General features: G+C 32.5%; 1 protein-coding gene and 1 pseudogene across 1 annotated transcript; both read left to right on the top strand.

Moving 5' to 3' along the window:
• The first annotated feature begins 885 nt into the window (after positions 1-885).
• Positions 886-4700, top strand: LOC115981782 (phytosulfokine receptor 1). Its single transcript, XM_031104133.1, has one exon. The coding sequence runs from the start codon at positions 1325-1327 to the stop codon at positions 4385-4387; it is 3063 nt and encodes a 1020-aa protein (XP_030959993.1). The 5' UTR covers positions 886-1324; the 3' UTR covers positions 4388-4700.
• Positions 4701-14078: 9378 nt separating this feature from the next.
• On the top strand, positions 14079-16215 carry LOC115980907 (annotated as a pseudogene).
• The last annotated feature ends 904 nt before the right edge of the window (positions 16216-17119 follow it).

Genomic DNA, 17119 nt, shown 5'->3' with positions numbered 1-17119 from the left:
AAAGTGTAAATGAAGATGTGATATAATTTAAAAGTATGAAGTGTAAAAATCGAGGAGACAGAAAACGTGTGTGGTTAAGAACAAACAAGAAAAAATAATTAAAAATGAGAAGTAAGTAATATATGTCTGATGAGGAAAAATAATAAAAGGTAAAATTATGTTGTATTGGGCAGTGTGCTTAGTCGAAATAATCAAACTACTACATAATCTATAGTAGTTTTATTATAATTTTTTTTTTTAAGATTTTAGTTCATTTTTTTTTTTTTGAGTTTTTTCTTTTTACTTGAAAGACCTTAATATATTATTAAGTTACTTAAATTATAGACCAAAATTTAATTTTATTGACATAAAAAAATTTAAGGTGGTCTCAAAATTTTTTTTAAAGGTAAATAAATATAAAATTTTAAATGATTATATAGTAATTTTTTTTAGATCCTGTTCATAAGGTGGCGCCGCCGCTGAGTATATAAGTAGATTAAGGTAAGGCTGGCCTAGGAAGCTGATAGATTAGATAATCACAAACCCAAAACCAAAAGAAAAGAAAAGAGCAGCTGATATTAATCTATCCATCTATGATCTATCTATTTCCCCAACTGTAAATTTTTATAAATAAAGACGGGACCCGCGTAAGACTCTCGGAGTGCACGTGTCGCCACCCACCTTTTGACTTCTGTCTCTCTCTGTTTTTATTACCATTGTCAGTTTGGCTGTCCCATTTTCCATTATCATCAGCCATCACCCTCACGTTACTTCTATTCCTAATCTCAAGTAAAAACTTGAAACCGGTTTTTGCCGGTCCAACCTACACTATTCTCGGTTACGCTCCTCTTCCCACTACTAAATATAATAATATTCACAATGGCTCTTACTTGGTTGAGACTTTATAGCCTCCACTACCCACCTTTTCTTCCTCTCTCTCTCTCTCTCTCTCTCCCAACTGCTTTTTCTGCTCCTACAAAGAATCTCTCTCCTTCTCTCTGCCCGTTGTAATAGATAGATAAAGAAACAGAAGCAAAGCATCTTTATTTCCTTCATTCAGACCCATAAACGTGTTGAATTCAGAGCCACCATTTCCCTTACCTATCTCTGTCTGTATCTGACTTACTAAGATTTTTTTATTTCCTTCTCTTGGCTCATTTTTTCTTATACTCATTTTCACACCCAGCAAATTAAACACATCATTTTATGTATATTCTGCTTTGTTTTGTTCCTCGACTAAAATGACCAAAGCCTTTGATCCCACCTCAAAACTCTTGCTTCTTGAGATGGGTTTTCTTGCCACTTGATTCTACATACTTATACCTTCTCTCTTTTTTTTCTCAATATGGGTATCAAATATTTGTGCTTGATGATGATGGTTCTTGGCTTTTGCTTCCAATCCCAGCTTCTGAGTGCTCAGAACCTGACATGCCACCCAAATGATCGGAGCGCCTTGGTGGATTTCATGAATGGTTTAAAGTCAGTAATTGAAGGGTGGGACACCAATTCTTCTTCTGATTGCTGTACTTGGCCAGGCATCAATTGCAGCTCTTCAATCTCCCTCGGTTTGAGCACTTCTTCTGGCAATTACGAAAGAGTAGTCGTGTTGAATCTTTTCAAGAAAAAAATAAGTGGCAAACTTTCTGAATCATTAGGCAAATTGGATCAGCTCAGAACACTCAATCTTTCCCACAATTTGCTCCAAGACTCGCTTCCTCAATCACTGTTCAGTTTGCAAAAATTAGAGTTCTTAGACTTGAGCTCTAATGACTTTTCAGGTTCAATTCCGGAAGCCATTAATTTGACTTCAATCAACACCATTGACATGTCCCAGAACGTCTTGAATGGTTCTATCCCTGGTGATATTTGTATAAACTCAAAGAGAATTCTGATTCTGAACCTTGCTGTAAACTACTTGTCTGGTGATCTTTCAGCACTTGCCAATTGTAGCTCCTTGCACCACCTTTATCTGGGCGCCAATGATTTCACAGGTGGTATACCTGATAATATATTTCAGCTACATAGTTTGGAGAGTTTGAGTCTTCAAGATAACAACTTTTCCGGGCCACTGAGCAAAGAAATCGGTAAACTTCAAAACCTTTCTCGTTTGGATTTATCAGCTAATGGGTTTTTAGGAAGTATCCCAGATGTTTTTTATAGCTTTCGATATTTGAAGTATTTTGCAGCCCATTCAAATAACTTCACTGGTCAAATACCAGAGTCCTTGTCCAATTCACCCTCTCTCATTTTGCTTAATTTGAGGAACAATTCATTGGGTGGTAAAATTGAGCTTAATTGTTCAACAATGCTTAGTCTGAACTCTCTTGATTTAGGTTCTAATCGGTTTTCCGGGCCTGTGCCTGATAATCTTCCCAATTGTCATAATTTGGAAACCTTGAATCTTGCTCGGAACAACTTGAGTGGCCAAATCCCAGAAACCTTCGACAAGTTTCAGAGTCTCTCGTATCTGTCACTATCAAATTCCAGTATCTCTAATCTTACTTCTGCCCTTAAAATCCTACAGCAATGCCAGAACCTAACAACTTTGGTCCTTACCCTCAACTTCCATGGTGAGGAATTGCCTGCTGACCTTTCCCTGCATTTTAAAAGCCTTAAAGTTCTCGTTGTTGCAAATTGTAGACTTACTGGTGTTATACCACAATGGTTGAGCCGTTCTAACGAATTGGAGGTATTGGATTTATCGTGGAACTGTTTGAATGGAGCTATTCCGGAGTGGTTTGGCAACTTTACGAGTCTTTTTTACCTGGACCTATCTAACAATTCATTTACAGGGGAGATCCCGAAAAGCTTAACTGGTTTAGTAAGCCTCATCTCCAGGAACATCTCATTGGTGGATCCTTCCCCTGATTTCCCATTTTTTATGAAAAAGAATGTGAGTGCAAGAGGATTGCAGTATAAGCAAGTTTTGAGCTTCCCACCAACACTGGAACTAAGTCACAACAATCTCACTGGGAAAATCTGGCCAGAGTTTGGGAACTTGAAAAAGCTCCATGTTTTGAATTTGCAGTTTAACAGTTTATCAGGACAGATTCCAAGCGATTTATCTGGGATGACAAGCTTAGAGGCTCTGGATTTGTCCTATAACAATCTTACAGGGACGATACCACCTTCATTACAAAGTCTCAGCTTTTGTTCCAAGTTTAATGTTGCATACAATCATCTAAGTGGGGACATACCTTTAGGAGGTCAGTTTCGGACATTCCCAAATTCAAGCTTCGAAGGTAATAATCTTTGTGATGCCCCTTGTCAACAATTAAGGGGTGTTCCTCATCCTCCTCCATCACACAACAAATCAGGAAGAAATGTAGGAAGTATCATTGGAATGAGCATTGGGATTGTATTTGGAACAGCTTTTCTTCTTATCATCATGTTCATGATCGTGATTAGGGCATATAGCCGAAGAGAGGTTGATCCCGAGAAAGAGGAGGCTGTCACTGATGGTAAAGATTTGGAAGAACTTGGGTCAAAATCAGTGGTTTTGTTCCGAAACAAAGAAAGCAGTAAAGAGCTGTCCCTTGATGACCTTCTGAAATCTACCAACAATTTTGACCAAGCAAATATCATTGGCTGTGGGGGTTTTGGTCTGGTTTACAGAGCCACCCTCCCTGATGGTAAGAAGGTTGCAATCAAACGTCTCTCTGGTGACTGTGGTCAGATGGACAGAGAATTCCGTGCAGAAGTGGAAGCCCTCTCAAGAGCTCAGCATCCAAATCTTGTCCATCTTCAAGGGTATTGCATGTACAAGAATGACAGGCTCTTAATATATTCTTACATGGAAAACAGTAGCTTGGATTATTGGTTGCATGAAAAACTTGATGGTCCATCCTCCTTAGATTGGGATACGAGGCTCCAAATTGCTCAAGGAGCAGCAAGGGGGCTTGCTTATTTGCACCAATCATGCGAGCCCCATATCCTCCACAGAGATATTAAGTCAAGTAACATTCTTTTAAATGAGAATTTTGAAGCCCACTTAGCTGATTTTGGTCTTGCAAGGCTTCTACTCAGTCCCTATGATACTCATGTGACAACTGATCTTGTAGGGACATTAGGCTACATCCCTCCTGAATATGGCCAAGCCTCTGTTGCGAGTTACAAGGGAGACGTGTATAGTTTTGGGGTGGTTCTTTTGGAACTTCTAACTGGAAAGAGGCCCATGGACATGTGCAAGCCGAAAGGATTCCGGGATTTAATTTCTTGGGTGTTTGAGATGAAGAAGGAGAATCGGGAAAGTGAGGTGTTTGATCCATTCGTATATGACAAGCAGAATGATAAGGAAATGTTGCGGATGCTCGAGATTGCATGTCTTTGCTTAAGCGAAAGCCCTAAAGTGAGGCCTTCAACTCAGCAGCTAGTTTCTTGGCTGGACAACATTGATATCAACATCTAGTTTTCTTATGTAACCAAGCGACACTCTGGTTGTACAGCTTGAGATATACTGCCGTACCTATTTTTGAAGAAGTTCCATGTCCAACCATATAAATTGTTGTTTTTCTATTCTAAACAGTGATCTTGTTGTAAATATTCACCCGCATATTTGGGTTCTCAATACCATTTCCTTTCTGCAACACGGAGGAGAGGTGTCTGATTAAAGCAACAAAATATATTAAGTCTTTTTATTCAGATGTAGTTTCTTGCTTCCAATTGTAAGAGAAAATATCGGCTTTCAAACATGCATAAATAACATTTCTGAAAATTTTCTCTGTTGTGGATCTTAATCAGTATAGAATAACAAGTTTCATTTCTGGTCTTACTCTTGCACGTATATATACACTTGTATGCTTATCTTGATTAAATGGTGTAGTATTGTTAGTTCAATAACTGTTGGAGTTATCACTTAGTTATTGTGATTGGCCAAGTCCTTTTTTTAATAGAAACTTTGTCATGAACTGTTGGCAGTTTTAGCAGTTAGGTGCCAATTGGACTGGTCTAACGAAAGAAATGTCCTAACTATAATGTGAAAATTCAAGAAGAAAAAAAGGATGACCTAAGTGAAATTGCTCTTGTTTAAATTCCCAATTAGGGAGAATTTGTAAAATCCGGAACATTCAGAATAATAATTTGAGCAGCACCTTTGAGTAGTTTCTTAAGCTTCTCTATCAAATTTGAGCAGGTTTTGGGGGTTTGCTCATTCTGTATTTCATATCTGCTTGCTATTTTACTTTTCTTGGATTTTGGTAAAAGTTTTGACAGGTTTCTGCCAATTATTCTCGCTCACAGCCTGTGCGTTTCTGATCCATGATTTGCTTATATTGCACTTCAATATATGGTCTCATACAAACATCTTGAGTGATTTTTGAGGTCTGCTTCTTATGTTTTTAGTCCAACTCTATTTCAACTTATTGATTAAGCGTGGCAATTCAGCCAATCGCTTAATCATGATACTCGAGGTATTAGAATTTTCTCCATTTGTCTCCTTCAGTCTCTCTCAGTCTTGTGCAAATGATCTCCTTCTATCTCACTCAGTCTTGTGCGGAAGTACCATTTCTATATATTACAACAATATAACACAAATTCTTATTTTATTTTAAAAAAAAAAAAAATTTATTGGTATGCAAAAGCAGAAATGCTAATATTAATTATTGTGATTTGGATCTAGCAGAAGCTCATTCACACGAATAAGAAAATAAAACATACACATGAAAGAATAATAATTAAGGTGGTTCGGCCAATTTCATGCCTACGTCTGCAGGCAATGCCAACCAAAATCCACTATCAACAATATGTCAATATGAATTATGACAACACTAATCAACACTCACAACTCACTCAACCAACACTCACAAATTTCACAAGCATAAAAACAAAACTTCTCACAAGCACAAACTAACTCACAAACCCAATGCCCCAATACTCCCAATAACTCTCTCATACTCACAAAACAAACTCACTCTTAACACACAATCATGGATAATCTTTCAACCCCAAAAGATCTACCAAACTACTCTTAGAAAAAATCCACTCATATTCTTCTAGGAGTTTTCCACTCTTCTCATCTCCCCATATGAGAGGAATCCTGATCAAAAGCCACCAAACTCTTTGCAACATTTCCTATTTCCTAGTTATAAGGCACCGGTTCTATTCCTTAATGGACAAGGACTACTAATTATTTCTTCAACAAAAAAACCTTTTTTTCCTTCCATACCAAGAAGAATCCTTGACTTCTACACCAAGGAAAGACCTTTCATTCTATTCAAAGGAAATCCAAACCAAATCTAATTAGGAATTTGAGGCAATTTCTAACATTTATGGTCTTAATTTACCCCTTCTAATATATATTTCATATATATATATATATATATATATATTTCCAACATTATACATCGTAGGAAACGAATAAGGTCTATATGGTCATATGATATATTAGATCAACATTTAAATCAAATAAGAATAATATCCTCATTATGCAAATTATTTTAGTAAGCTCATCAATTTTTGTGGTATTCATCCTTTTTATGATATGAAATATAAATAAATGATTAATTTTCAAATACAAATAAATAGATAAATAAATAAAAATAGTGTTAACCCTACATGATATTCGGGTGGTGGGTTCATTGGTGTAGGGCATAATGTAAACCCAAAGATTTCATGTTCAGTCTACCACAATATTCGTGGGGGGTTTTTAAGGTGTCTCAATTCTCATGGGAAGATGGTAGAATAGTTTTACCAAAATCTAGGACACAACTTTGGAACCCTGGTGCACTAAGGGTCAAATACTGTAAGTAATGGCAAATCCAAGTCAAAATGCATTTTTTATGTAATTGAGCTCTTAGTCTTAGTGTCCTAATATGCAAGGTTTTCAGACCCGGACCGTTCATTGAACCGTTAAAGGGAGAGGTTCAAGGTTTTTGAGGTCGAACCGAGATCGAACCGGGGTAGAACTGTGATGACGTCATAATTAATTAAATAATAAATTAAAGCCTAAATATAGATATTAAATTTATAAAACTAGCAAAATTGACAATATATCTATAATTGTGAGGGAAATTTAATGATTTTCAAGTATATATTTAATAATTAAATAAGAAAGTTAATAAAATAAAATAATAACCATGAAAACATTAAAATTTATGAATAATTTTTGAAGTAAAGTTGAATATCTTTGAAGGATTTTAATTATAATTTTTTTTATTTCTTGTAATAGATGGATAATTTAATTAAGTAGAATAAAATTTTAAAAAAAAAATTGCTAAGGGGTTGGACTGCACGGTTCTCACCGGTTCATACGGTCCAACCCCGGTTTTAGCGGTTCACGAAATTAACAAAAAATCCAGTTCTTTATGCTTAAAAAACCGATTTTCATCCCGATTCCCGGTTTTCACGGTCCGACCTCCTGGTCCGATCCGGTTCTGAAAATTATGCTAATATGTGTTGAAGAACTACATTAAAGATAAGAAAATTGCTCAATACTACGGAAGAACTACTACCCCAACACTAGGCTCAACTCCACACAATCAATCAAGCTTTAGTGATTCTTAACTCCTAGCTTAACACCACTCGACTAATCGATCCGCAAGAATAATGAAATTTATGCTGTAATCCATGGTGACTTGGTTGACTTGAGATTCGTGCACTAGAGTTCCAAAGGTATAAAATTATATTTTATGGTCTTCATCATAAGAGGACAACATTGTACACTTGAAGAAATTTCAATGACATTGTTTGTCTAGGGTTTTGTACTAAGTTGTTTTCTATTCACCAAAGATCAAGTGTTTGTTATGAAGACATATGCACCAACAACTTCAACAATCAAGAAGAGTTGATTGTGTGAAGTCAGTCAAGGATTGAAGATTCATGCATATCGAAGAGATTTACTTGGAAGAGTAGTCCAATCAAGTTGGAGTTGCACTTGGATAGTTCTATAAGTTTTAATGTAGGTATATATTTTGAGATAGGGTATATTCCTTATACTTATAACTTCAATCTTTTATAATGAATTCTTCAAGTTAGCAGCAACCTTCAAGCCACTCGTTGGGATTTTTCTCTGTTAGAGTTTTATCCATCGCAATTATATCGTTGTGTTAAATTTAATTTTCACTCATTTAAAATTTGCAATATGATTGTGCCCATTACACTTTAACGTGAAACTTACATAATTAGAATAATTAATTAATTTAAATAATTGGTTAATTCAAGTCGACCTAACTTAAACCCAACAAAATAGTCGTGTTCTGATATTTGAGAGAAGAAAGTAGTAGTGTTGATTTGCCAATTTTCTTCAACGCGCTTTAATGGTAAAATGAAAGACATTTAATATTTGGTGTTCAACTATAAATCCTTTGGACTTTGTTTATGACTTTTTACCATCTTTGAGAGTCGTAGCTTAACCCCTGCCTTGGCAGGAGAACCACTCCATTGACAAAACGGCCATAATAATTTTTTGGTCAATAGTGTGGAATATTGCGGCGAGTAAAAGTAAAGAAAGAGTTGGAATACAGCAAAATCTTGGTAAGATAGAGGGTGGCACCGTGATCTATTATGTAATTTGTCTGCATTTGCAGCTATTCATGAAGTTTGACTACATAATTATCATATAAATAAAGTCCACTTGTTTTTCCTTTTTAACCAAATATTGATGTGTTTTTTTATTCAACCATATATATTGATGTTGGACTGCTGAATTGTTATGGGAGATGGCGGGTCTAATCTGGCAAGTGTCTATCATTGACATCTGTTACATTTCCACATCACTTTCTAAAGAATTCGAGTAACTTCATTTTTGTTTTTTGTTAAGAATTTGAGCACCTTCACATCACCCGCTTTTCCGAAAGTATCTTCTATTTGGTATTACTAGAATACTCTTAGGTTAGGCCTTGACATGGCATGCATCTAATTCATAGGTTCTTCCTTACAAGTGGATCATACAAAACTAGAGTTCACGCGGTAATATATATGAAATGAATAAATAAATAAATAAATAAGTGTTAGACAAAAGTGTCCTAAAGTTTTAGAATTTCTAGATTTTATACTCTAAAGTTTAAGAATTTAGATTCTACCTCCTAAAATTATATTATGTTTGCATCTACAACCCCTCCTTTCACCATAGAGTTCACATAGTAATATATATCAAATGAATAAGATAATTATTATTTAAGATAAATATTAGGCTAAAGTGCAAACTACACTTCTAAAGTTTGGGAGTCTTTAGATTTTACACCATAAAGTTTAAAATTTTGGATTATACCTCCTAAATCATTTTATGTTTGCATCAGTAGCCCCTCCGTCCACTATAGAGTTCACATGGAAATATATATTGAATGAATAAGATAATTATTATTTAAGATAAGTGTTAGACTAAAGTGCAAACTATACTCCTAAATTTGGAAGTCTTTAAATTTTACACCATAAAATCTAAGAATTTAGATTTTACACCCTAAACTACACTATTATATTATATCATTTGCAAAAAGAATATGTCAAGGGACTTCAATTTGAAGCAATCCAACAAGCTCATACATAATAAGCGCAAAGAGATATGGAATTAATGTTATTCCTTGATGCAAACTTGTAGTAATAGGAAATTCATTTGTGATGTCTTCACTTGATTTCACACTAGTTACAACTTTATTGTTCATATCCTTAATCAACTTAATATACTTTTAAAGGAAATAATTTCTTTTCTAAAATCCACCACGTAACCTCTTTATGCATCTCATCATACACTTTCTCTAGGTCAATAAAAAACCATATGGAGATCTTCATAGGTTTCTCTATATTTTTTCGTTAAATGTCCAAGTAAGATATAACTTCCTTGGTAGATCTCATTAACATAAAAACCAAATTTATTCTTTAATATTTTTGTTTCATGTTTTAAAGTATGATTTATCACACTCTCTCAAAGTTTCATAGTGTAACTCACAAGCTTGACTCCATAGTAATTTGCATTTTTTAAAATATCTCCCTTATTCTTGTTTATATGTATTAGAGTGTCTCTCCTCCACTCGCCAAGTATTCTGTTAAACACTTAAGATCTTATTAGACATGTTCCTTAACCATGATAAACCCATGTCACCCAAGCACTTTCAAACATCAATTCAAATATCTCATTAGGTTTCCTAGCTTTTCTCGTTTTCATCATTCTCAACGTGTCCTTTGCCTCAATCATTCTAATTATTCAAAAAGATCTACAGTTTATATCCTTAATAGGGTTACAAAGTTTGCTCCAATCTCTTATGTGACTTCCATTAAAAAAAAATTATCAGAATAGAATTTCCATATGCCTTTAATTTCACATTCTTTTACTAACGCTCTTTGATCTTAGTTTTTAATGCACTTAACACAATTTAGCACTCTTGCTTTCATTTTCATTCTATTAGCAAGTTTATAAATACTACTAAGTCACCCGTGCAATGCACGAATAATGTTATAATGTTTTATGTAAGATGGTTTTGAAGAATGTTGTATATATATTATTAACATAATTGTTATAGAACTTTATTAGTAATAGGTTTATCATAAAAAGCAAAAATTATAAATTACACACACATATCCATTATAATTATTCAATTGAACTAATGAAAATTTTATAATTTAAAAAAAAAAAAAAAAAAACTTTGGAGGAATATTATTTATATATATCTAAAAGTTAAAGTGTAGCATTTATTATTATTACGCTCCTATTGAGCCACCTCATCGCAACGTCATTAGCCACATAATTAGTCTTTTTTATATTTTTTTTTACCTTTAATTTTTTTATAAAATTAAATATATAAATATATTAGCTTTACAAATTCATCTTAGGCAATTTTAACTTTACATATTCATCTACTTCAATTTTTATATTATAATTAATATAATAAATCAATGGAAAATCAAACAAAAGTATTGTTTATATATATTCATCTTGGGTGGATTTTACTTTACATATTATTTTGCCTCTTCATCTTCCTTTTTTTGGCTCTTCTTATTCCCATCATCTTACTATAAATTTGTCACTCACTCACATTCTATGCATATATTTCCCATACAAAAAAAGTTATTTCTCTCTCTCTCTCTCTCTCTCTCTCTCTCTCAAACAATTTTTTTTTTTCATTTTTTGTTGGATTTTTTTTATTTTTCCTGTATCTCTACCTTAGATTGATGAATATTTGTTTTTTTGAATTCTACTTTTAAAATTTTTCTGTTAAAAAAATTCACTGGTCATAGGAGGATCTCCCACTAGAGGTTTGTTTGAATATTGTCCTATTATTAACTAATTCATATGTGTTCCTTGATGCAAGTATTTATTTATCATTTTATTTACAACACTAAATACTTTTAATGAATGGTGTTTGATGTTGATCTGAATTGGGGAAAAATCATATTATAATATGTCATATTTTGTGTTGTTGTTAGATTTTAGTTTATTTGGGGAAAAAAAAATGATAATCTAGACAAGCTAGTGAAGAACAATTAGTGTAGTTGAAGATAATAGTATTTGTGTAGTTTCTTTTCACTGTTTGTAATATTAAGATTAATATATTAGCAGCAAAATGTTATGTATTTATTATATGATATTCTTAGATGCTTAAGCAATTGTTTTAAGCGTTTACAAATATTTTATATTGTTTTTCATCTTCTTTATTTTATTAGTGTGTTCTTTGAGATTTTTAAGAAAACAAATTCTATTTTGCGTTTAAAATTATTTATTTAGCTATTCATTTTCCATTTGTTGGATTAGATGTTAAATTAGATTATGAAAACATTAACACAATACTTCTTTTTTCAAAAAAAAACTTATCTACTTTTTCCCCTTTGGAATTGTAGTCTTGGTTTTTTTTTTTTTTTTTGTTTAAGGAAAAAGAATTGCAATATTTTATTTTATTTTTATTTTTTTGAATTTAGTATTGTTGAGTTTTATTAATTTTTTTAGATAAGTTTCTTGGTGTTTTTGATTGTATGGTAAAAAATTTCTGGTTTGAGAAAGTTTGTTTAAAACTAAAAGAAAATTTTCATATTTTATATAATTTTTAATGATACACAAAAAATTATAAATAACTTTTATCAAAAATTAATATTTTTGCTAACTTACCTTTTGAATTCTTGAAAAAAAAAATATTGTTTTGATTTGGTACAACAAAAATAATATATATATATATATATATATATATATTTATTACATTTGTGATTGTCCATATAATAAATTGAAATATTTATTACATTACTATATAACAAAAATATATAACAAAATGAAATAATAAATAAATTTAATGAGATCACGAGCAGCGGGCAAGATCCACGACTAGTACGTTATTATACTTGAGCTTGACTTTTTTAGTAGTTATGCTTAAACTTGAGCCTGAGCTTGACTTATTTACTAAACAAACGAATATAAAATAAGTTATTTTCTTAATTGAGCTCAAACTATTTGATTGATTTACAACCCAATCTTTTTAAAATTGTAGATTTTTACGAGATCTAATAGCAAAAACACTCAACTATCCAATTAATCATTATTGTTAATAACATCAACTTACCTAATATATTTCTGAGAACACTGATTTCTCTCTTTCTTATTTCTTGCTTGTTATGCAAAGGAAAAAAAAAAAAAAAAAAAAGTCCATTCCCCAGCATTTTTTGTGCCATTGGCCATTCTTTTTTTCTCAGACAAACATTCCCTAGCTCTTTTAAGGATGTCGACAGAGCCAACCCAAATGTGTATGAGCAGAATGACAAACCTTCTTCTGCCCTTGAGTAAGTCCCCTTTTGTGTGTGTGTGTGTGTGTGTGTGTAAGCAAGTGTGCGTGTGTGTGTGTTTAAAACATACAAATTGGTTATATGAAGTCATTCTTGTATATCTGTGTTAGATTAGATTCACAATAAAAAAAAAAAGTTTTGTTGAATTTTTTTTTTAAGTTTCTTGTGAAACTCGAGTTCCAAATATTGTCACATAACTAATATAATATGTTTCATTTTTTGTCACACAACAGATATGTTTGCAAAAATATCATTTTTTATCAATGTATATTTTCTTTGTTTCTCATCTATCTTTTTCTCATTTTCTCATTGAGTCAATTGTATGGGTTCAAATCAAATAATCCCTAAAATACTCATTATTGAGTTACTGCCTCAATTGATTTGGGCTACAAGTGGTTAAAGAATGGTTGGATTTTTTTTTTTTTTTTTTTTTAATACTATCATTATCAATTGTAGCCCAAACCTTGTCACCCAACATTCCACCCCACCCAACCAACAACCTAAGAGACTTGGATTTGACTAACCATTCAATTGGCAACAGATCCGTAACCCATTCACTCGATTAAAACAAGTTAAGTCGTGGTTCATCCCCAATACTAGGGGTGTCAAATGGGTGGCTTTAGGGTGGACAATTGGGTTGGGTAAAACTCATTTATCCATTTATTTCTCATATAACTAATCACTTCTAACCCAAACCCAATTATTATGGGTAAACCCCAATCCGTCCAATTACCCAATAATCAAAATTACCAAAATGCCCCCAAAACTTGAAAATGACTAAAGTACTCTTAAAATCCTTTTAAATTTCCAAAATACCCTTCAAACCTAAAGAAAAACCAAATATGCTATAAAAAAAACCACTTAAAATTACCAAAATATCGTCGAAACTAAAAAAAATGGTCGAAATACCCCTGAAACCTAAAAATTGACCAAAATACTCCCTAAACCAGAAAAATGACCGAAATACTACAAAACCTAAAAAAAATTACCAAAATACCCCCTAAATCTTTAAAAAAAAATGGCATAAATACATCTCAAAACCTAAAAATTGATAGAAATACCCCCTAAAACAAAATAAATTTACTAAAATACCCCCGAAACCTAAAAAATGAGCAAAATATTGGTGGGTTTCATTATTTGCTATTGTAAACTGTAGACAAGCATGCTGCCTATACTAAATTTGGACAATTTTGGTAGATGATGATTTTACTAGAATTTTTCCCCTTACTAACGGAAGTATTTGCTTTGGTTACATGATAAAATGAACAAATTTCAGGTGATTAACAGCATGCCATTAATGGTGTGGAGATGAGGTTTTGAAGTATAAATAGCTTTAAACCAAATGGGGTTACCATCATTTTTCACAACAAATTGGCAATAGAAAGGAAATAAAGAACAATAAGATGGGAAAGAATTTAAGCATTGCAACAATTTCCTTGCTACTGGTGTTGGCATCCACCAATGCCCAGCAAGTCTTTGATGTTAAATCATATGGAGCAAAACCAAATGCTGATATAACTCATGTATAAATATGTGAATGCAATCAACTATACTTAATTGACATGAAGAGTGTGTTCCAGTTAACATAACTAGTAAAACCTTTTAATTTTGAATAAGAGAACTTAAGTTCAAACTCTGTTTACACTAGAAACTAATCGATGTCATGACCAGATGATAAAAAATTAACATGCAAAATGATTATTATATATTGATCTTGATTTTTTTATAATGTGTTTAGGCTTTGACAAAAGCTTGGAAAGCTGCGCGCGCAAGCTCAGAAAGTAGAGTTGTGATTTCAGCAAGGGTATACAAACTAGGTTTAGTGACTTTGTTGGGTCCATGTAAAGGTGCTATTGAGTTTAACCTTCAGGGAACTCTACAAGCCCCATCAGATGTTGCCTCCTTCAACAGTAAAGATGGTTGGGTTGTTTTTGAACGTATCGACAGTCTCACTGTGTCAGGTGGTGGAGTTTTTGATGGCAAAGGACAACAAGCATGGCAAAAAAATGAGTATAACAAAGACAAAAACTGCAACGTACTTCCTATTGTAAGATTTCAATCTTAATTAATTAGCATTTATATTTCCATCATTTTCTATGTAGGTATACATAGATACTACAACTTTACAAACTTTACCCATTAAAAAAAATAATTCAAACATTTATATGTTAAATGATGTTTTACAAATAATTTGACAAGTTTTGTATAGTGATGTGTTACAACTCGAAAAAGAATTAATTTTAAAATTTATATATGAGAAATTTTATGGAGTACGGACACAACTTTTTGTGCCACAACACTAACATGTGCGACTATAAGCAATAGAGAAAAAACAATGTTTAAGTCTAAAATTGATAATTCACCAATCACAATCGCACATGTACTCTTTTGACAAAGCTTGTGGTCTTTGAAGAATTGTTTGTATAATATAATATTACTGAAGTAGTACCAACCACATTCATAGACACATTAGTTTGTAAGTTTTTATGTAATAATATTTTCTATAACTTTACCATTTTTTTAATATTGATTTAATGATCACATTTATATCCAAACAAATTTTTATTTATTTTTATATAATTTAAAGAATCATTAGCAGTTTACTAATTAAAATGTTTTTAAATGAAACTCAAGCGCTTATATTTAGTGTTTTAATTTATCTAACTTGTAAACATGAACAGAATATAAGGTTCAACTACGTCAAAATTCAAAAATCCATGACATTACATCAAAGGACAGCAAATTTTTCCACATCAACCTTTTCGAATGCAAGAAGTTGCAATTCCAACATGTTACAATCACTGCACCCGTAGATAACCCCAACACTGATGGAATACACATGGGATGTTCATCTCAGATCACCATTACCAACACTAGGTGATGATTGCATCTCCATTGGTGATGGAACCCAAGATTTTACTGCTAACCAAGTAACTTGTGGACCTGGCCATGGTATTAGCATTGGAAGTCTTGGAAAGTACAAGAACGAACAACCTGTTTCAGGAATCAGAGTTACTGGTGCCACATTTAGCAATACAAATAATGGTGTTAGAATCAAAACATGGCCTTCTCCCCCTTCCGGAGTTGCTTATGATATACATTTCGAGGATGTTGTCATGAACAATGTTGCCAATCCTATCATCATTGATCAAAACTACTACCCAAACAATCAATGCTCAAACCAGGTTCTTATAAACATCATAAATATATACACAAATTTTGATGTTAAAGGTTAAAAAAAGTAAAAACAATTATAAATACTAATATCAAATTCTTGGGTGCGCTTTGTTGTTTTGTTTTCAATCTCCCTCTAAAGTTAAGATTAGTAATGTTAGCTTCAAGAAAATTAGAGGCACGTCTTCGACAAAGGAAGCTATGAATCTTATTTGTAGTAAAAGTGTACCATGTCAACAAGTGGTGCTTTCTAACATTGATCTCGCATACAAGGGAGCTGGAGGATCTGCTACTACCACTTGTGCTAATGTCTAGCCTGCAGTTTCGGGCAAGCAGAACCCTCCTTCTTGTGAGAACAAACATTAACGAAATGCTTCCCAAGCTGTTAAAACTAATGTAGAATGAACAAATACAATTTGTAGATAGGTTATTGGGGTTCTATTCTAAATAAAACCCCATCTAACATGTTCCATTTTTCTTTATTTAAATGAAATTGGGAAATTTTTCTTAGTTATTTTTTGAGTTGTTTAAGTTCAGCCTTTTGTTGAAATCTGCTATGATTTGTAGTGTTGTTGTAGATAGTATTTTTTTTGTTATTGCAATTGAGATCATTCTTAATAAAAATCAAAAATTTTATTCAACTCTTACTAAATGCTTTTTATTCTTAAGTAATATTGTCCGCCAATATTGTTAAGCATCTACAACCAATCCAATTTAGTACACAATCGGGTAAGTAAACAAAAAAATGAGTAAACTTTTAGGTTTCGGTGGTCTTTCGATCATTTTTTAGGTTTCGTTGATATTTTTGTAATTTTTATGTTTCAGAGGTATTTCGGTCATTTTTTAGGTTTAGGGGTATTTTGGTCTTTTTTTAGGTTTAGGGGTATTTTGGTCTTTTTTTAGGTTTCAAGGGTATTTTGGTCATTTTATTGGTTTAGGGGGTATTTTGGTCATTTTAAGGTTTCAGAGGTATTTTGGTTATTTTTAATGTTATGGAGGTATTTCAGTCATTTTTTAGGTTTAGAGGGTATTTTGGTAATTTTGGAGGTTTTATGGGTATTTTGGTCTTTTTGTGGTTTTAGGGTGTTTCAGAGTTGGGTGATTTGTAGAAATGATACTTAGATTTAATTGGATACCCAGTTAAAATCTAATTAACATTAGTTTTAATTGAGTCTAATTGGGTTACTACCCATTTAACCCAATTAATAATTGCGTAGGTTTAGGTCGTATTTAAGTTGGTGGGTTTGAGTGGGCAAATGAGTTTGGATTG

Source organism: Quercus lobata, chromosome 3 (assembly GCF_001633185.2).
Source record: "Quercus lobata isolate SW786 chromosome 3, ValleyOak3.0 Primary Assembly, whole genome shotgun sequence".
NCBI classification, from domain to species: Eukaryota; Viridiplantae; Streptophyta; class Magnoliopsida; order Fagales; family Fagaceae; genus Quercus; species Quercus lobata.
Note: the sequence above shows the minus strand (reverse complement) of the source record. Positions and strands in the feature narration are given on the sequence as shown.

Coding starts and splice junctions, on each gene's coding strand:
- LOC115981782 (XM_031104133.1), top strand. CDS start 1,325: ATGGGTATCAAATATTTGTGCTTGATGATGATGGTTCTTGGCTTTTGC.